Genomic DNA, 22,774 nt, shown 5'->3' on the forward strand with positions numbered 1-22,774 from the left:
CTGCCATGTGCCAGACAGCACTGAAAAACTGGCCAGGGGAGGACAGACTCCAGCCCCGCCCCTGCCGCCTGAGACCCCTTTCCAGGCCCAGAGCTCCTGCTCCTAAACCCTGTCAGGAAATCCCAGAGCTGGACTGTACTAAATCAGCAAATTGCCAGTTTTGCGAGACTGAAGTTAAAAGTTCCAGCAGGTCAGCTGCCTCACAGTGAGACCTGCTACCAGGCCGGGGTGCCCAACCTTTTTTCATCAGCAGCCACATGGCAATTTTTTGTGTGTTCCAGGGAGCCAAACACAAAATAGCCCCAGACCACACATCCCAGGCTTAAACTCCTTGCTGCCCCAAACCGCACCCCCCCACCCCCGGCCCCAGGCTTAGATCCTCCCACAGCCCCAAACTGCCTCCTCCCCGCACCCCAACTGCCCCCGGCCTTAACCCCTCTGCAGCCCCAAACTGTCCCCTGCATACCCCCAGCCTTAAACCCCTCGCAGCCCCAAACTGCTCCAGCCTAAGACACCGGCAGCCCCAAACTGGCCCCAGCCTTAGAACCCCCACAGCCCCAAACTGTCTCCCACCCACCCCCAGGCTTAACCCTCCCCCGCAGCCCAAACCATGCTGCTACTAGCCTCATGCCCCAGCTGGAGCTCTGCCCCTGGGGCTGGTGGCAGCTCAGTGTTCTGGTTGCTGGGGCTCTGTCTCCAGCCCTGTATCCCCGCTGGGACTCTGCTCCCGGGCCAACGGCGGTTCTGCATCCCAGCCACCAGGGCTCTGCAGCAGCTGGCCCCACATGCTGGATAAAAAGGCTCCGAATCTGGCCCACAGGTTACCTGTTGGACACCCCTGTTCTAGACCTAGATGCCCAGTGAAAGCTTGTTCTATCTGCCAAATGCTGCTTCACTACAGTGAGGTTTCAATACCCCTGGGGAGAGATTTCCTTGCTGGAAAGTTTGAACAGCATATGATCAAAGCCTTTTTAATGCAGACAGAGAGAAGTAGATGACTTGTGAAAAGTCCTCTTCTAGACAACAGAATTGTCTCAGACCGAGACAGTTTTTATTACAACGTTGACCATCTTCCTAACAGATATAAAATTATTTGTTTCCACAGTGTAATACAGTTAATTTATTTGTGAGTGAAGTGACTCAGTGCTCTCATCTGCTGGTGCCTAACCCATAGCATCGTGTTTGAATGTTATTTATTGTGGATAATTACAAAAGCATTAAAGTAATATTAAGCCTTTTCTGCCGTTTTTCAAAAAAGTTTGACAGGACCTATTCCTCCCAATATATTTCATTTTACTCTGAGACACAAACAAAGAGAGTCTGACTCACCAGGCACAGTACATCTCTCCTTGCTGTAGCTGACGAGATAAAAATGCCGCGCATAAAATTAGAGCACTTTTTTCTTCTCCATCAGACTCCAGGTTACAGATCATTTCTAGGGCATCTTTGCAATCTACTGCTGCAATCTGGAGAGGAAACATACAAGATGATGACCAAAAAACAAGCCGGATGGTTTTGCTTTATGGGGCTCTTTGGGAAGGCAGGAATAAGAAATTTAGTGAACATTTTCAAACTTCTTATTTTGCAATTAATGACAGAGTAATTGATGAGCCTCTGGATAGAACAAGTGTATCAAAAACTGGATCTGCCAAAAGTAAAAGGAAAACTGTATGTCTGTAAAATGCACATAAACATATACCTCAAAGATATTGTAAGACAATGTTTATAGGTCTATAGTACCATTCATCCAAGGATCTTAAAGCCCATATTCATATTATATATAAAACTATACATATACTAGTACCAATGTGTGTCTTTCTCTCCATATAGTTATATAATGAGTAGTTTTAATAAACTTTATACTACAGACTGACTTCTGTACAAAAACCTCAAATTTTCCATCCAACTTGGCATGCTAAAATCAGTGCAGGTGTTGCTGCTTTTATATGCTGATCAATAATGAAGGGATGCAAAGGTTAATATAGGAGTATCATGATATCTGTCGCAAAAATCAACGACAAAAAAGCAATTTACTGAAGGCATTTCAAATGAATATTTTCCTAGCAGATATTACATGCTTTTTGATATTTTTATTATTTAAAGTGGTGGGCTGTAGACTCATGGGCTATGGTTACATTACAGTACTCTGTCATGTTGGAAGAGACTTCCCAACAAAATTTCTGTTGACAGAATGCGGCCACACACAAACGCCAATTGGGAGAGTGTGAGAGAGCTCCACTCTGTTGACAGAACAGCCAGACTGCCTGTCCGCTCTCTGGAAAACACAGGCACCGGAAAGCACAGAAGACAGGGCTGCCCATTGTTCCGAAAGCCCTGTCTGTTGAGAGAAGGCTCCCACGAAGTGCCCACGCAGCTTTATTGTCAACAGGGCCTGTTGACAAAAGGCACTCCATGGACAGCAGCACTGTGCCTCATGCCTGAGAGGTAGAATGCTTCCAGTGAAAGTGCTGAATTTTGTGGACAAATTAGTGACAAACCACTTTGGGCTTGTCTACACTTGCCCCCACCTTCGAAGGGTGCATGTTAATCAGGGTGATAGGGAGATTACTAATGAAGTGCTACAGTTAATATGCAGCACTTCATTAGGGTAATTCTTCCCTGCAGCAACTCTGAAATGCTGGCATGCGTGTAGCTGCAGCCACTTCCATGTACCCGCACTACTTCAAAGTGCCTTTACTCCTCAAAATTTTGAGGAGTTAAGGCACTTTGCAGTGCCTGCAGTTACATGCACGCTAGCACTTTGAAGCTGCCATGGGGGAGAATTACCCTAATGAAGTGCTGTGTATTCATCACATTGGTCTTTTCTCCCATGTAACTAGTCAAGTTATGTAAATCTTCCCAGAGCTTCCTCATTTTTTTCTCTGACTTATCAAATAATGGTGTGAATGTTATTAATATTGTCTCATTCGTTCACTCTCATTATTGACGATAACCAGCATTTCCTGTAAGCAATACATGTCTGTGACCGCTCAAGAGAGATTCAAAAGCCACCTAGCTCATTAGCACAGCATCCACAGTTGACTTTTTGTTTCTAGTAATGGTGCACATTTGCACAAGCCTCGGCATACACAAAAATGTATTCCACACATGGATGGAAAACAGCTGCACATCGAAGGAAAGATTAGAGGAAACATTAAGGAGAACTGTCACTCTGAGTCACTAACTTGATTAAAGGGAGAAACTAATATCAGCTCGAAAAAGTCTTCAGTCTAGCAGCAAAAAACATAACAAGATCCAATAGCTGGAAGATGAAAGCTAGACAAATTCTAATTAGAAATGAGGCACACTTTCGAAAAAATGACGGTGATTAACCATGGAACAAATTAAGGGTGGATTCTCCATCTACTGATGTCATCAAATCAAGACTGGATGCCTTCTGAAAGATATGCTTCAGCCAAACATACTTTATGAGGTTCAACATATGGGTAATGAAGAAACTGTCTGACCTTTGTTATAGAAGTGGTCAGATGAGATGATCTGATGGTCTCTTGAAAGACCCCCTGACACAAGGGCCACCTTTTTCCCAAATTTCATATCCTTGTTTCCAAATATGGGGGCACTAGATGTTGTCAAAGAAAAGGCTGCCAGGATTTTTAAAACACATGCAGAACAACATATTTTGTCTAGCCTCCTTCTTGGAAATGGCTGAATAGTTTTGGCTAACATCTTCCAAAAATTTCAGCTTGAGGCAGACACCCATCATCGAAAATTTCACCCAAATGGATAAAATTTGACATGCAAGTGTCAGAGAACAGGGTCTGATAATAAGATGTGGCAAACAACTTTAATAATAGGCAGTGCTTCCAGCTATGCATATAATAAAGAAAGTCCCAAAGTCCACCTTTTGATAACTTGTAAATAACCCAGTTTTAAATTTGGAATAAGGTTTTAAAGGAACATAACTGTGAAATGGCAGTTACTGTAAACTTCTCTTAGACAAAGTCATAACACAAATTGTTTCTCTGAAGATTTACCACTAACTGTTACAGTTTAATGAATTTTGCATAAGCTTTTAATTAAAAAAGAATTTAAAACAAATAATGACGATAAGAAAATGTGAAGAGCTGCAAGACAATTGTCAATATTTTGAAAGGCTAACATGACGTATAATCAAAGAATTGAAAAAAAGAGGCCAGATGTATTTCTAACTGTTTTACTGTAAGTTTTGTAATTACCAGATAAAACTTTTCCACAAGTGTCCTTACTGTGAATGGTCACTTCAGTCACGTGAATTAGAACCTAGTGATCAGTACTATCAAAACAAACACACACACACACACACACACACTCATAACTGCGACTCTATTACCAAAAACTGATCAGCAGCATGGAAAATGTAAGTTTAAACATTATGTAAATATGGGTATTCTACTTAGTAAATAAAGTATATATTAATGTCACACATTATAAAATGAGCATGGCCTCTTTATTATGAACAGAGGAGCCTGAGACCAAAGCCTCACAGTAATAGACAGTGTACAGAAACATAATAAAAACCAGTTACTTCTGAAGACCCTACAATCACAACAGACAAGAACAAAAAGGAAGGTAGAAAGTGAGTATTATTTTTCACTTTTTGCAGCTGGGGATTGAGGCACTGAAAGCACAAGTATCTTGTGCATGTACACACAGGAAAGCTATGGCAGAGCCCAGAACTGAATCCGCAGGTTAGCCATAGGACCCTATTTCTTTTTTTAACAAATATACCAATTTTGAACTATAGGTTTAAGAGAGCCTTAAAATGAGCAATCTCGGGAGCCCCTCATGCCCTGAAGTTGCCTATTACCTTTTGTATACAATTTTAAAGCAGAGTCTTTTTCTCTCTACAGGAAAGCCAATGTCAACATAAACACGGCTGTTTCTATACAAACCATAGGAACATAATTATGAATAAAAAGTAATGTTTACTCACCTCCTCCATTAGCTTTTCATTTGGTGATCCTGAACACAGACAGACCAGGTAGGTTTGCTTAAAATTTCCTTTGGTGCTGATTTCTGGGTGGTCAGAACACAGCTTTGCAAGGGAAGTTGCTTCAGTCAATTGCTTTGTTTTCATTAGATGCTTAATACGCATATCCAGTAGAATAGGGCCTTCAGATGCTAAAAATTCATTCACTTACAGAAAAACAAGACAAAATATTACATATAAATATTTCACAAAGTGTTATGCAGTTAACAGATGGAATTTAATCATGTTCATAAATAACACTTATACAGAGTAAAAGGCCACAAAGATAGGAGGCATTGGAAAAAAAAGTTTTTCCCTAACACCTTGCTTTTCTCCTGTTCACTTAACCTGTCACTGATCTCACTACATTTTCAGGCAGGAAATCTAAAATGTTTTCAAACAGGTTAAATAATTTCTTAATATTAATGAACTGAAATGTGTCTGAAACAAAAAGCTTGTATTTTCTATTAGCACATTTACCATAGATAATATGCTTAGTCATCTTGCTAATTACGCCGGCTAATGACTTGTTCAAGAAAATGAAAATACTAGTTGACTGTTTATAGTTAAGGATGCATCTGGACTTCCTATTTTTTGCTTATCTCTAATTTTTAATCACTCAATATCATTATACATACCTAATTTGTGAAATAAAGTATGAAATTGACAATTTGGAAAGTAGAACATTAATCCCATGCATTTGGTGTATAAAAGCAGAATTTATATTTTCCCCATTCTTGTAACTTTTTGGCACAAATGTTCTCAGCAAAAGTAACTTTTCACAATATTGCATTTCAGAGATGCAGTTGTTTAGCATTCAGTTTTAGTTTACTGGCATACTCCAGCAAGCTATTTAAGAGTAGAAAGGTTTCAAAGCTAGACAAACCACCTTTAGAACCCTATTGTTCTAAAATGATGGAAAATTATCAGAAATGTCTGGGATTACAGAGACAGAGAGAGGGAAATGGGAAGGTGAATGGAATGTGCAAAAGGGGAAAAGGTGCAGAGATGACATGGAATATGAATGAGAAACAGCAGATGTAAAAGTAGGAAATTTTACCTACAAATCACCTACAAATTTTACTACCTACTTAACTCATCCTAATTTCGTGATCATTAGTAAATAGAACAGACAATACAGAGCCATATCACTGCAATTTGGAAACTTCAGGCACTGCACAGTTAACATTTCATCACAGTGAAAACTGACCATTTAATCCTACTGTTTTGCTTTGTCTTCCCCTAGTCAGTTTCTCATCCGTGGCAATAAAAAGTTGCACCCCATGACCATTTAACTTCTCTAGTAGCCTCTTGTGTGGGACCTTGTCAAAGGCCTTTTTGAAGTCTAAGTTATGTCAACCCATTTCCTTTAATCACTATTTTCCTTTTGCAGAAACCCTGTTTGCTTCTGTATCATAATCTTCCACGTGTTTTGGTATTCCCTTTTAACTATAATCTCAACCAATTTGCCAAGTATTCATCCATGGCTAAGGATCCTAGACACTACAATAAACAAACACATACTCACGCATGGCCTACAAGTCTATAACTCCCTGAATCTCCCCAAGACCCTTCATTAACTACAGATACAGTATTTGCTAACCTCCAATTCACAGTCTACAATACTAAATGTTTCCATATAAGGTAGTTGTAAAAACTTCACTAAATTAGTTTCTAAATCAATTTAGTCAGATACTATTTTCTCATTTAAAGGAGAAGTCAATCTTAATTTATGTAGAATCAAAACAAATTGCATTGAATGATGTGTGTAAACCACAATCTGGAATTGAGTATTGTGACAGACCCAGACCCCCAGCCAGCTACAGCACCCTGTGAGAGGGAAGAGATACAGGCAGCTGGGTGTGTCCTTTTATGTTACCCAAGGACTAAGGCCCAGGAAGGAGTAGCCTGGAGCACCAGGGCAAGCCAACAGCTGGGGGCTAATTAAGCAGCTGAGGCCAATCAAGATGGGTGGAGCTCTTGAAAAAGGCTTCTCACAAGAAGGAGGGGGAAGGAGATAGAGGATGGACAGGGAAAGATGACTCTTCAGGAAGAAGAACTGCAGTTATCGGAGGAAGGTACTGGGGTTGTGTTACAAGGGAGTCTGGTGGAAGTGGCCCAGGGAGGCAACTGTGGCACTAGGAGGGCCCCTGCCACAGCCGCCTAGGGTCCCTGGAATGGAACCCGGGACATGTGGGAGGGGACCGGGTTCTCCCCAGACCACCCCATGCCTCAGACAAGGAGCAAGCCTGCTCCCCTGAAAGACTGCATTTTTGGTGTAGCCAATGATGAGACTGGCCTGATGATTGGGTGAACCAAGCCCCTGTGAGCACAGGAGCAGAGCAAAGGACACAGCGGGCCTCTGATACTGCTTTTAAACCACCACATAGTGCAGGGACCCATAAGGACAAGCCTGGTGTTGTGTTACACTGGTATCAAGAGTGGGATCAGCTTTGCATGGCGGTGAGGGACACTTTAAAAAAAAAGTGAGAGGGGAATCTCCTGGGTGAGGATGGTTTGGTTTTTCTGCCTCCCCCATGATCACTGTATTCAAGGGGATGGCCATGGAAGTGGTAGTGAAGGCACTAGTACAGGCCATGGCTGCCAAACAGGCCATGGCCGCCACACATGTCCAGAGGGTTGCGTTATGGAGTCCACCTGGCTCCAGCAAGAAACAAACAACATTAATGAGCCAGGCTGCCTCTGACCGAGCTCTTTTCTGGGACACGGTCAAGTAGGTGAACGTACTCGTGTCACAGACCCCAGGGGTTGGGGCCCAAACACACTGAGGACCACAGGCTGCCTCCCCAAAATGACAATGGCCGATGATGCTGAGGCCCACCTCCTAGTGTCTAACCGAATTGCACAGTGAGAGGCTTGGCCCAAAGGACAGCGGGCCAGTATCCTCGGCCCCATTCCTAGGTGGAGAGGCACAGAGGGTCTACTATGACCTGCTCCTCCAGGCTGTATCCAACTACCCCGGCTCAAGGAAGAGATTCTAGCTTGGCTAGGGGTGACTAGGGCCACCCGGGCCCAGAGGTATCACGGATGGAAATACCAGGAGAGTAAGCCCCTGCGGGCCCAACTGTCTGAGTCAGTCCACCTAGCGTGGAGGTGGCTGTACTCAGAAGTACGCAGCTCAGAGGAAATCCTAGAGGTCCCAGTCATTGACCAATTCATGTGCAAACTGCCACCTGACCTTCGGAACTCAGTGGGCCAACATAACCTGGCCACCAATGATGAGGCTGTGGCTTTGGCAGAGAGGTGTCTTGCTGCGACGGAATACACACAGCTCCAGAGCTGGGGGTGCCCAAAACAGGGTAGTTCACCCATATTGCCCATAGGACTCCTGGCACCCGAAGGCCCAAGGAACCCCAGCAGGAGGGAAAGGTGAGTGGGAGGCCTATCAGGGGCCCAAAAAGAGGACACAGACCAGAAGATGAGCAATCCCAAGACCAGAAACCCAAGGGGAAACTATTGGTGCTCTGGGTGTGGGGAGCTAGGATGCATCACGGCCCAATGTCCCAACCTTGAGGAAACCATGCAATGCAACCTTGAGGTTTGGGGGGGATCCATGCTCTATACTCCTCATGGTGGGGGTGGCGGCCACCCCGCACAATTTTACCAGATCCATCCGAGTGGAGGGGAAAGAAATTACAGCACCGGTTGAATCAGGGAGTGCAGTGACAGCTGTCGCAAGGGGCCTGGTAAAACTCCATCTGTTAACCCCAGCAGCCTGCACTGAGGTCACCTGTGTTCATGGGACAGTAAGTTATTATCCCAATGCTTGGGTGAAGGTAAGACCCAGGGGACTAATTTCAAAGAGTCCGAGCTGGGGTGGTCCCCCACCTCCCTTACCCCGTCCTCACTGGGAGAGATTTCCTGGGGTTCCAAAGCCTGCTTCCCCTCCATATGGCAGGAGGAGGGGGAAAGCCACAAACAACGGTGGCGGTGGAGTCTGAGATATGCCCTACCCCTATGTTTGTGGAAATGGCCCAGGAACTGTTCCTGACCCCTGGCAGGGGCAGGAAATCAAGGAAGCAGAGGAGGGAGGCCAAGGCCCTGGGCACCTGTATCCTGCGGGAGGCTCGGAGAGCTGCCTGCATTAACAAAGGACCTCAAGATCTCCAGGGATGAGTTTCAGTGGGGCAGGAAGAAAAGGGCCCCAACCGGCCAGGAGAAACTTTGGACACAGAGGAGGAGGCAGAATGGACTGCAGACCCCAATTCCGGGGAGCCTGGGCAGAGTGAGGAAGAAGACTATCTGGAGTTTGAATTACTAAACAGAGAGTGGGCGACTTTTGGGCGAGACCAGGTGGACCCCTCCCCCGCAGTCCGGAAATGCCCAGAGGGAGGTAGTGGAGATAGACGGGGTACTGGTAGAGGGCAAGGCCCAAGGCCCTGAACTTTATTTTATACTGAAGAGGGACCTCCTTTATCTGGTCACCTGTGTACAAGGACAGGAAGTACACCAGCTATTGGCACCGCAGAAGCATCAACGGGCCATATTAGACCTAGCTCATAGCCACTTGCCTGGGGCACATCTTGGTGTTTAGAAGATCCTGGCCCGGATCCTGCACCAATTCCATTGGCCAGGGATACACGAGTATGTAAGCTGGTACTATGCCTCCTGTCCAGAATGCCAATTGCACCGTCCCCACCCACACCTGAGGGCCACCCTAGTTCTGCTACCCATCACTGAGTCCCCATTTGAACAGACTGCTATGGATCTGGTGGGCCCCCCAAGAAAAGATGACTCAGGGTTACCAGTACACACTTGTTGCATTGGACTATGCCACTCGATATCCAGAGGCCGGCCCCCTTGCTAATGACAACCTCAAAAGGCATAGGGAAAGAATTGGTGAGCACTTTCTCCAGGGTGGGACTCCCGAAAGAAATTTTAACAGATCAGGAATGCCCTTTTATGTTTAAGTTAATGAAGGATCTATGTTCGCTCCTCAGAGTACAGATGCTGCGCACATTGGTATATCACCCCCAGACAGACAGCCTCGCAGAATGATTTAAGCGGACTCTAAAAGCCACGATCAGGGAGGTGGTGAGTAAGGATGGTAAGGACTGGGACATGTTACTATCCTTCCTCATGTTTGCTGTCCAGGAAGTACCGCAGGCTTCCGCTGGGTTCTCCCCCTTCGAGCTGCTATATGGGCGCCAACCCCGAGGCCTCTTGGACCTAGTGAAAGAAGGATGGGAGGAAGAGGCCAGTGAGGGGAAAAACATAGTGGACTCTGTAGCAAAGCTCAAGGACCAGATGGCCCGGGTCACCCCCATTGTGAGAAATCGCATGGAAGAGGCCCAGGAGGCCCAACAGACTCACTATAATCAACAAGCTAAGCTTCAGCAGTTCCAACCCAGTGATCGAGTGGTGGTACTGGTACCCACCATGGAAAGTAAACTCCTAGCTGAGTGACAGGGCCCTTTTGAGGTGATTGAATAAGCAGGGAGAGTAACCTATAAAGTAAGACAACCAGGGAAACGAAAGTTGGAGCAGATATATCATATAACCTCCTAAAGCCTTGGCACGAAAGGGATGCCTGCATGACCAGCTCACAGCCCCCTTAGTTGCCTCAGCAGAGGCACCACTACCAGCCAGAGTGGGGCCAGATATAACACCAGCCCAAAAGAAGGACGTGTCGCAGATGATCTGCAGAAACCAGGATGTCTTCTCCGAAAAACCGGGGTGAACATCTGGAGCTGTCCACTGCATCATCACCAGCCCTGGGGCTCGGATAACCATGAGGCCCTACCAGGTGCCTGCCACCAAAAAGGAGGAGATACGGGCCCAAGTTAAATGGATGCTGGAGACAGGAGTTAATAGAGGAGTCTCACAGTCAGTGATCAAGCCCCATCATGCTAGTACCAAAGCCAGATGGCACCATGCAATTCTGTAATGACTGTTGGAGGCTAAATGAGATTTCCCAAGTTGATACTTACCCCGTCTTGTACACAGATGAACTGATAGACAGGCTAGGAAACACGCAGTACCTGACTACCCACAAGGACAAGCTGGGGGTTGTCTTACAGCATATATTAAAGATCTGAACGTGTACATTAAATCTTATAGTGGGACATTTCCTTTTTAAAGCATAAGAAATTATGCTTCAATGCCCACTTTTCAAGTATTTCATTAAAAAATTTCATGTTCTCCCCAACCCACAAATGACCCAGTGACTAATTAAATTTGCTTGTTTTCATCCTTGCTTTTCCACCCACAGATCCCCAATAATCCTTTAAACTGCAGTGTTTATTGTTTCAGCTAGTCTGCCTTCCAAAACACTGGAACATGTTCTGTTATCTCTGAAATATGATACAAGCTGACCTTCGACTTAAAACCACAGGTCCAACTCAGGAGTCTTCCCTCTAATCCATATGATATTAAAATTACTCCATTTAATATTTTAATGCCAAGTTTTTGACCTTGCTCTTCCACTCACAGGCCCTAATAATCCCTTCAACTGAAGTGCTTACTGTTTCAGCTACTCTACCAAGCATAAATATTGGAATATTTTCTATTACCTCTGAAATAAGAAGATCTCAGACTGAAGACTACACTTCTACATGTGATATCTATAGTCTTCTCAAGCGATAATGATATTACTGCAGTTAAAATTTTAATGTATAACTTTATTTTGCACTTCCAAATAGGGCAATTTCACTTCTATTTTCTTATTCTGTGATCAAGATCTGAATCTATATTAATTAGTATATTCCAAGACAAAATTCAGTAAAGATGGAGTTAATAGTAAGAATACAAGACAGTAATTTATTGGGGATGACGGAGAGACCTAAAAGAGCGCAGTAGTTATCAAAAGACCCAAACATCACAGATCTATTCAGTTCAGAGGTTAAAAGACAAAAAAAGTTAACGTCTGTGTATTCATATAAAGTACTAAAATAAACTTAATTCTGCCCCAGGACCAATGCCCCAAGAAAAGCTAGACAAATCTTGAATTCATAATTTCAATACAAACAGCTTCATCTCTTGGTCCAGAAAAACAAGCATGCCTTAGCAGAATGAGACACAGCTTACCAATATCTTGATTTATTGAAAGATATTAAGTACATTTAATTTCCACTGTTCATTAAGGTTCACAAACTACCAAAGCCTAGAGACAAACTTGACCCAAACCTGTAGAAAAACTGAGTAAGATTGAAAACTTTCCTCCCTTACCAACAGAAATTATGCCAATAAAAGTTACTACACCTCACCAATAATGTCTTGCTAATATGGGATCAACACTTCCATTTCACTGCACATAAAGTCTAGCATACAAAGTCTGGACAATGAAATTACATCATTGTAGGGGGTAAGAAATGTGTAAATAGAATTGAGCCAAAGCCATGGTCCTGATATGGATTATATCAAGGTCACTGGGACTAAGGGATCAGGGTAGTTTGTGGTGCATTGGGAGCCTGGAGCACCTATAGAGTCTTAAAAGAATTTAGGAGTTCTGCACAGCCCCTTATTTAGCAGGCTTCCAGAGTCAGTATCCCAAAGTTAGCGTTTGTCTTCTCCTACCGATCAGATCGCTGGATCTGATGCAGATAGCAGTATGTCAACAAAAGCCAAAGTGAACTTTTACTAGGGTTCACAGTAGCCTCTGGGAATTTAAAAATATGCCACAAGACAAATCTTGGACCAGTAAAAGAAATCAAGGTATGAAACCCATGAGAGAGAATGAAGCTGGAGAATATGAGTCTGATGACTGGAGAAGCCATGTATGAAGTCAAAAAGGTTGCAGAATTCAACAGTGGCAAAGAAGCAGCCTGTGGGCTAGAGAATTCTGCAGGCACTAATGCTACAGAACAAAGTACTAGGCTATCACCTCCCCACAGTTCCTTTGTAACACATGGTAGAAGAGTGTAAGCACCAAAGCACTGCAGTTTCCTTTAAATAAGATAATTCTCTAATGTTTCATACAAATGTAATGCAGTCAATATTCATTATTTTTCCTTGATCCCTGTAACTTCTTTTTCCTGACATCTAAGTAGTGTCAATGAAATGGGAAAAAATGTTACCATATACAGCTCCTTTGTACATGTGTAAGAGAACATTCCCCAAATGACAGTTTTTCCTGAAGCCAAGAGCAAACCTGGGTGGAACGAACACTGAATTGACAGATATCCATTTAATAATTTAAAATGTTTGCTGAGCTTAACAATTTTAAATTACAAACGTTTCATTAAACAAAGTAACATCATCAGTGCCTAGTGAGAGATCCTCTAAAACCAGTCTTTATATAGTCCTTCCGCATAGTCCTAATCAGTCATTAAGAATATAAGAACAGCCATACTGGGTCAGACCAAAGGTCCACCCAGCCCAGTATCCTGTCTGCCGACACTGGCCAGTACCAGGTGCCCCAGAGGAGGTGAACCAAAGACAACGATCAAGCGATTTGTCTCCTGCCATCTGTCTCCAGCCTTTGACTGAAGGCTAGGGGCACCATACTTTACCCTTGGCTAATAGCCATTTATGGACCTAACCTCCAAAAATTTGTCAAGCTCTTTTTTAAACTCTGTTAGAGTGCTGGCCTTCACAGCCTGCTCCGGCAAGGAGTTCCACAGGTTGACTGTGTGCTGCGTGAAGAAAAATTTTCTTTTATTAGTTTTGAACTTACTACCCATGAATTTCATTCGGTGTCCTCTAGTTCTTATATTATGGGAACAAGTAAATAACTTTTCAATATTCACTTTCTCCACACCATTCATGATTTTATATACCTCTATCATATCACCCCTCAGTCTCCTCTTTTCTAGACTGAGAAGTCCCAGTCTCTCTAGCCTCTCCTCATATGGGACCCGTTCCCAAATCCTTAATCATTTTAGTTGCCCTTTTCTGAACTTTTTCTAATGCCAGTATATCTTTTTTGAGGTGACGAGACCACATCTGCATGCAGTACTCAAGATGTGGGTGTACCATAGTTTTATATAGGGGAAGTATGATATTCTTCGTCTTATTCTCTATCCCGTTTTTAATAATTCCTAACATCCTATCTGCTTTACTGACTGCCGCTGCACACTATGTGAATGTTTTCAGAGAACTATCCACTAAAATTCCACGATCCCTTTCCTGATCTGTTGTATCTAAAATTGCCCCCATCACATTGTATGCATACTTGGGGTTATTTTTCCAAATGTGCATTACCTTACGCTTACCCACATTAAATTTCATTTGCCATTTTTCTGCCCAATCACTCAGTTTGCGGAGATCTTTTTGAAGTTCTTCACAATCTACTTTGGGTTTGACTGTCCTGAACAACTTGGTATCATCTGCAAACTTTGCCACCTCACTGCTTACCCCTTCCTCTAGATCATTGATGAGCAAGTTGAACAGGATTGGTCCCAGGACTGACCCTTGGGGAACACCACTAGTTACCCTCCTCCATTGTGAACATTTACCATTTATTCCAACCCTTTGTTTCCTGTCTTTTAACCAGTTTCCAATCCATGAAAGGATCTCTCCTCCTATCCCATGACCACCTAATTTACATAAGAGCCTTTGGTGAGGGACCTTGTCAAAAGCTTTCTGGAAATCTAAGTATATTATGTCCACTGGATCCCCCCGTCTGCATGTTTGTTAACCCCTTCAAAGAACTCTAATAGATGAGTAAGACACGACTTCCCTCTACAGAAACCATGCTGACTTTTGCCCAACAAATCACGTTCTTCTACGTGTCTTGACAATTTTATTCTTTACTATTGTTTCTACTAATTTGCCCAGTACTGACGTTAGACTTACCGGTCTGTAATTGCCAGGGTCTCCTCTAGAGCCCTTTTTAAATATTGGCATTATATTAGCTGTCTTCCAGTCATTGGGTACCGAAGCTGATTTAAAGGATAGGTTACAAACCACCATTAATAGCTCTGCAATTTCATGAGTTCTTTCAGAACCCTTGGGTGAATGCCATCTGGTCTTGGAGACTTGTTACTGTTTAGCTTATCAATTAGTTCCAAAACCTCTTCTACTGACACTTCAATCTGGGACAGTTCCTCAGACCTGTCACCTACAAAGGACGGCTCAGATTTGGGAACCTCTGTAATATCCTCAGCTGTGAAGACTGAAGCAAAGAAATCATTTAGTTTCTCTGCAATGGCATTATCTTCCTTGATTGCTCCTTTTATATCTCTATCGTCCAGGGGTCCCACTGCTTTTTTAGTGGGCTTCCTGCTTCTAATGTACTTAAAAAATATTTTACTATTGTTTCTTGAGTTTATGGCTAACTGTTCCTCAAAATCTTTTTTGGCTTTTCTTATTACATTTTTACACTTAATTTGGCAGTGTTTATGTTCCTTTCTATTTTCCTCACTAGGATCTGACTTCCACTTTTTAAAGGATGCCTTTTTATCTCTCACTGCCTCTTTTACATGGTTGTTAAGCCACAGTGGCTCTTTTTTAGGTCTCTTACTGTGTTTTTTAATTTGGGGTATACATTTAAGTTGGGCCTCTAATACGGTGTCCTTGAAAAGTTTCCATGCAGCCTGCAGGGATTTTACTTTAGTTACTCTCCCTTTTAATTTCTGTTTAACTAACGTCCTCATTTTTGTATAAATTCCCCTTTTTGAAATTAAATGCCAGAGTGTTGGACTGCTGCGGTGTTCTTCCCAACACAGGAATATTAAATGTTGTTATATTATGGTCACTATTTCCAAGCTGTCCTGTAATAGTTACTTCTTGGACCAGATCCTGCGTTCCAGTCAGTACTAGATCGAGAATTGCCTCTCCCCTTGTGGGTTCCTGTACCAGCTGCTCCAAGAAGCAGTCATGTAAGGCATCGAGAAAGTTTATCTCTGAATCCTGTCCTGAGGTGACATGTACCCAGTCAATACGGGGATAACTGAAATCCCCTATTATTACTGAATTTTTTATTTTGATAGCCTCTCTAATCTCCCTTAACATCTCAGCATCGCTATCACTGTCCTGGTTAGGTGGTCGATAATATATTCCTAGTGACATAGTCCTATTAGAGGAAGGAACTGCTATCCATAATGAGTCTGTGGAGCAATTTGATTCATTTAGGATTTTTACTTCATTTGAGTCTATATTATCTTTCACATACAGTACCACTCCGCCACCCACATGACCCGTTCTGTCTTTCCAATATATTTTATATCCCGGTATGATTGTGTCCCACTGATTGTCCTCATTCCATCAGGTTTCTGTGATGCCTATTATGTCAATCTCCTGCTTTGATATGAGGTACTTTAGTTCACCCATCTTATTAGACAGACTTCTAGCATTTGTGTAAAAGCACTTTAAAAAACTACCACTATCTATATGTCTGCCCTTCACTGATGCATTGGATTTTTTTTTTTTAGATGTGACTGTTTCTCATCTGATCTGGCCCATACTTTACCATCTCCCATCTTCTCTTTCTGACTGAGTTCTAGGGAATGTCTATCAATGGAGTCTCGTCTAAGAGAAGTCTCCATCCGATCCACTTGCTCCCCTGTACCAATCGGCTTTCCCCAATCTCTTAGTTTAAAAATTGCTCTATGACCTTTTTAATGTTTAATGCCAGCAATCTGGATCCACCTTGTTTTAGGTGGAGCCCATCGTTCCTGTATAGGCTCTCCCTACCCCGAAAGCGTCTCCAGTTCCTAATAAATCTAAACCCTTCCTCCCTACACCATCATCTCATCCATGCATTGAGACTCTGAACCTCTGCCTGTCTACCTGGCCCTGCGCGTGGAACTGGAAGCATTTCTGAGAATGCCACTATAGAGGTCCTGGATTTCAGTTTCCTTCCTAGCAAGCTAAATTTGGCTTCCAGGACATCTCTCCTACCCTTCCCTATGTCATTGGTACCTACACGTACCACGACCACAGGCTCCTCCCCAGCACTGCATATAAGTCTATCTAGATGCCTCAAAAGATCCTCAACCTTTGCACCAGGCAGGCAAGTCACCATACAGTTCTCCCGGTCATCACAAACCCAACTATCTATATTTCTGATGATCGAATCCCCCACAACTAACACCTGCCTCTTCCTAACAACTGGCGTTTCCTCCCCTGGAGAGGTATCCTCAGTGCGAGAGGATAACATAGCACCCTCTGGAAGGAGGGCCCCAACTGTGGGATGGTTTCCCTCTGCTCCCATTGACTGCTCTCCTTCCCCGAGCCTTTCATCCTCATTAACAGCATCAGGGCTGTCAAGCTGGAGGTGGGGCAGCCCTACTATGTCCCGGAAAGCCTCATCAACATAGCTCTCTGCCTTCCTTAGCTTCTCCAGTTCAGCCACCCTGGCCTCCAAAGCCCACACTTGGTCTCTGAGGGTCAGGAGCTCCCTGCATCGAGTGCACACATACGCCACCCGCCCACAGGGCAGGTAGTCATACATATTACACTTGAGACAATAAACAGGATAGCCTCCACTGTGCTGCTGGGCTTCTGCCTCCATTGCCTGCTCTGATTTAATTTAATTTAATTATATATGGGGATTATTATAAAGATTTATGTTTAAGGGCTATAGAATAACTAGCTCCCTCTAACCTCCCCCTCTAAACTCCCCTCTCAAAACTCCCTCCTGTTAGCAATCACCCTGTTCGCAGGACCAGGTTGCAGGTTCCCTGGTCGCCCGCCAGCAGGGTTTATACGCTCTGGCCTTCGTGATAGCCCCTCCCTCTGACTACAGCTCAGCTCAGCTCAGCCAATCAGCACACAGTGTTCTGATTCAAACCTAGTCAAGGCTAACAGCTTCCAACTGCCACCCTGAGCACACGGCCTTTCAAACAGACAGACAGCTCAGCACTCCAAACTCCAAACAAACAGACAGACACAAGCCCAAAACCCCAGAACTGGTCACACATGCCTTCCAATTTAAACCAACTGCCAATGATCACATTCTCATTAGTTGTTCTTCTATTATATCTCAATCTCATGGGTACGAACACTGGATCCAAATCAATATGCCAGTTAACTGCATCGTTTCCAGAATACCACACTTACAAAAATTCTCTTCCATGCCTAGATCAGCTTGTCCTACCACCTTCACATAATTAAAGTCAAATTTGTGGCCGGTATTATCCTCAGGCAATGAAACTAACGATAAGGGGTCATGCCGTTTTACAGCCATTTGATGTTCCTGTATACGAGTACTTAACTTCCTTCCAGTTTGTCCAACATAATGTTTGGAACAATTTGAACATTGGATCTTATAAATCACATTGGTTTTAGAAGTACATTCAATTAGATGTTTTGGTTTAGATAAAACGTTCTTCAACGTACTTGTTGGTCTGTGTTCAACTTTAATCTCAAACCGCTCTAATAACCTCGATGTCATCTCAGAAATATTTCTAATGTATGGTAATATTACTCTTTTTACTGGGGGTGCAGTAATTATAGGTTTGTGATTTTTATATAAACACCTTCTAATAAAATTCACTGGATAACTATTCAACTTGAATACATACTTAAGGTGCTTCTCTTCCGCTTCACGTAACAAGTCCGTACTACAACATGTATTAATTCTACCAAAAAGAGTTCTTACACAGTTTCTTTTATGGCTAACAGGGTGATTACTAAAAAAGTTAAGGATTTGATTCGTATGCGTCTTTTCTATAAACTGATGTTTCAAGGTACCCTGTTTCACTGCAGTTAACTAACACATCAAGAAAAGGAAGTTTTTGATTACATTCCTTTTCAATAGTGAATACAATACCTTAATCGTTTCATTTAAAATACTATATGCACATTCTATATCAGTGTGTTTAATGACAACAAATGTGTCATCTACATAACGTATCCAAATTCTTGGTCTAATTATTGGTAGCGCAATCCGTTCCAGGCGTTGCATTACCACTTCCACAATTAACCCTGAAAGTGGTGATCCCAATGGAGTCCCTTTAATTTGTTTATATATCTGGCCATCAAACAAAAAGTTGGTATTGACAGATATCCTTTGGCTGAAGAACAGCAACCAAGAAGCAACTATCTTAGATCTTGCTGCTGGTACCTAAGGGAGTAACAGAACTATGTGACTCATAAGTAATTTATATTGCTAATTTAGCTTTTTACTGCTTCCTGAGTATGTGCAAACTAATAGCAGATCTATTATTGAACTACTGAATAAATATTTTCTCACTCAACACTGTAGACTGATCATAAGCAGTTTCTTCATTTAGTTCATACTCTACACTTAAACTATGTTGGTTAGTTTTGATTTGTCAAGTAAGCTGCATGTGGATGCTTCTGTTTCCTGTTTTAGATGAACATAAGAAATATGTCCACATAACAGAGAAATAAAATAGCTGTCCATATTTTCATGTGTGACTTTGACATTTGCTTTCTGCAAATATATGGTAACATTTGATTCATGTTAAACATGTGAAGGAAAGGTTGCAAATAAAATTAACAAAAAATTTAGAAGTTTGATTTATTTACATTTGATTTGCACGATTTGCCCCAATTTACACAAATTATAGGCTAGAACACAGTTGCTCAGAGTACTCAAAGTCTCCGGAGTCAAGAGCTCATTGGCTTGACATGGTTAGGACTGAAAATGGGGGAGGAAGTATCTTTAACTGGACCAACTTCTGTTGATGAGAGACACAAGCTTTTAAGTCATACAGAATTCTTCAGGTCTGGGAAATGACGACACTGCATGGGTAAGGCACATCAGCTTCACAGCTAGGGCTCTACAAATTCATATTGGCGAAAAATGTGTCAGACCATGAAATATGGTCTTCACAGTGAAATGTGGTCTTTTGTGTTCTTTTACTCTGTACTATAAATATTTCACAGGGGAGACCATTTCTCAAACTGGGGGTCTCAACCTCAAACAAAGACTGTAGTGAGGTAGCAAGAATATAGGGGGTTACAGTATTTCCACTCTTACTTCCATGTTACCATCAAAGCTGGGTGACTGTAAAGTGGCAGCTGCTGGCTAGGCACTCAGCTCTGACAATAGAACAGACAGCAGCAGTAGAGAAATAAGGGTGGGTAAGGAGCAACCAGAGAGTGGCAGCTACTGGTAAGGGGCCCAAATGAGATTTGAACCTTCAGCCTTCAGGATTACAGTTGAGCACCTAAACCACTTGACCACAACATCTTCTTTTAAGTAAGTGCAGGACTCTAGCCTCTTAAAAATTAGCTAGAGCCAGACTTACCATTCTATCATATTTAAGTTATTTGGCAAATGCGCCTCTCAATCTCAAAATTGGTATCAGCATGATATTCAGAGAGAGAACATGGAAACAATACAAACTCTCTGTTACTAGTAGGTGTATTATATAAACAAAATATTAATGCATGCCACAAAGTGTGTCTAATTTCAGAGACCAAGTGAATTCATCAGCGGGGATATGTCTACATTGAAGCCTTATTCCAGAATAGCTTATTTTGAAATAATGCTGCTATACCTACAAAATGCATTTTGAAATACTCTTATCTATTTCAAAATACAGCATCTAACACAATAGAGACTAGTTTGAAACAGACACACCATGGCTTATTTTGAAATAAGCGCTATTCCTTGTGGAATGAAGTTTATCTATTTCAAAATAAGCCAACAACTACTTTGAAATTATTTAAAAATTGCGGTTGCATTGTGTGGATACTAGCAAAGTTATTTCTACATGAGAGCTGTTATTTCAAAATCACTTCGCTGTGTAGACCTGGGTGTTCCTAGTGTCATATAGATCATTTAAAGGATAATGAAAATGTAGAATAACAATTTATTTTTTAATTAATTTTATTCAAAGTGCTAACTATATACAGTTGTAACCTATGACTGTACCAATAAACACAAAATCCAAAATCCCATCTAATAGTGCCACAGCACGTACATCGCAGTGAATGGTGAAATCTGTTAATACTGGGGGCACGAGGAAGCAGAGTGAGTGCACCATTTCCCCATGGCTCACAACTGCCACAGCTAATGGTGCGGGTGAGAGCATGCGGGACAGCTGATGGCTACTGCCATCCTGCAACAGCCCCCCTCCAGTAATCCCTGAGGCCGTGGCCCCACCCAGTGGCTGGGGGATGAGGTAGATAGGGGGAAGAGGGAAGAGCACAGGCAGGAAGAGGTAGGGCTTGAGGGTGGGAGAGATCCACAAATACATGAAATTGCAAATCGCAAGCGTCTCTTGTATCTACAGGAAGCAGAAACTGAGTGTTTCTATTCTAGTGTCTGAACTGCAAAATAGGAAGACTTTCCCGTATAGCCAGAGCTAAAGTAGATATTGAAAAAGCTAACAATCTGTACTCAAAAACAATAATAATGCTTAGGTTTTTTTTTTTTAAATCAAGACATCTGTATTTCAAATAGAGTCCCAGTTCTCAGGAGAAAGTCAAATCACTGCAATCTCTAAATCTGTAATGTGTTTGTAGTGGTTTCTTAAATGTGGTTTCTTAAGTGTAGAAGGTGGAAACAGTTTCAGTCTTCTATTAAACATGGGGCCATGAAAAAATATAGTGGTGTCTTTGGTTTACTTACATACAAGCAATTTATGTAAGTACATCCTGTTCGGCCACCTTCAGTACCTACTTCAGAAAAAAAGTCTGGTTATAAAACCTGTTGAGACTGGGACAAAACCCTATTTTGTGAGATCAGTAAAGGAAGTTGTGAAAAAGTCTTCAACTATAGCAACGCTATATACCCAGCAGGATTGTTGCAGCACTATTTGTATATATGTAAAGAAAGTGAATTCATAAATAACTGTAGAGACTTATTTTTTTCTTAAGGCATTGTAAATTTACCTTTATCCTCATCCAGTGGCTCCTGGGAAAGAATACTGCACAGCACAGGATTCTTCCACACCCCCTTCTCTTGAGTAAGCTTTGCTAAAAAATGCAATTCACAGCTACCGTTCTCCATCAACTTTTCATGAGCCGCCTAAAGAAAAGCGTTAGATATTTCAAGAGCATTGCAGTGACAAACTACATAAAACCATGCAGTTTTTTTAACATAAGAGAAACTTCAAAAGTAATACCTGTCCCTTCATATAAAACTTCAATTCTAAAAGACTCAATATAATAAGTAATTTGTAATCCATACATGCAGACTATTTAGAGTTTTAGTCCAAGAACAATAAGTATTAGAATGTCCACCTTATACATTAGCATGATTCTGATAAGACTTTTAAAGAGAACCTTTTTTTATACTGGAATTCAAGTATCTATCTAATAACTGGGAGGAAACGTTAAAAATAACCATGGCCATCAGCATACTGACATGAGGTAATTCATTTGAGTTCCAAAATATTCTTATTTGTTAAAAAATGCACATTGACAGGTGGCAGTTTTCTGTAATGTGTAAATACTTACAATAATTTAGTTAGCAAAGGCTGGCCATTTCAGCAGGTCACAGAACATTGTGCTTACTGGGAGGAATAAATATCGTTCTTTGAGCTTCCCCTGAATTATTTTTCAATAGAGGGGACCAGGATTTTGGTTTTCACCCTAAAAAACTTAGTCTACAAAACTGGCATATCCACTCCTTCCTAAATAAGGACGTGATTTGCATTCTGATTACCTGATAGCACAAAGAATTTCCAGCTGAGTGACTTTCTCACAAAAGACACAAGCAAGCAAAGGGTTAATCTTAACTCTTCTGACTCAATATTCCAAGGTTCCAAAACTGTTTTTAAAAGCTGATGATCCCATGATTCATCAGTATTTTCTTTTATATAAGAAACAGAACTCTCACCTGTACAAAGGCTTGAAACTCTTCCCACTGATTTTCGGGTAATTCAAGAGGCAGACAAAGTAAAAGCTCAACACAGCTTCTGAAAGTCAAAAAAAAATATGACTTCACATAGTTTTGGAATGCACTAAAAAATCCACTATCCC

At 42.2% G+C, this 22,774-nt stretch overlaps 1 protein-coding gene across 1 annotated transcript in view; it reads right to left on the minus strand.

The window, feature by feature from the left end:
- Positions 1-22,774, minus strand: part of ZNF292 (zinc finger protein 292) — an 89,492-nt gene that overhangs the window by 15,467 nt on the left and 51,251 nt on the right. The window contains exons 3-6 of the mRNA XM_074990912.1: positions 22,632-22,710; positions 21,683-21,818; positions 4,934-5,136; positions 1,330-1,466 (exon numbers count right to left, since the gene is read on the minus strand). Of these exons, the coding sequence (XP_074847013.1) occupies positions 1,330-1,466; positions 4,934-5,136; positions 21,683-21,818; positions 22,632-22,710 (555 nt within the window). The remainder of the gene's footprint in view (positions 1-1,329; positions 1,467-4,933; positions 5,137-21,682; positions 21,819-22,631; positions 22,711-22,774) is intronic.

Source organism: Carettochelys insculpta, chromosome 3 (genome assembly GCF_033958435.1).
Source record: "Carettochelys insculpta isolate YL-2023 chromosome 3, ASM3395843v1, whole genome shotgun sequence".
NCBI lineage: Eukaryota > Metazoa > Chordata > Testudines > Carettochelyidae > Carettochelys > Carettochelys insculpta.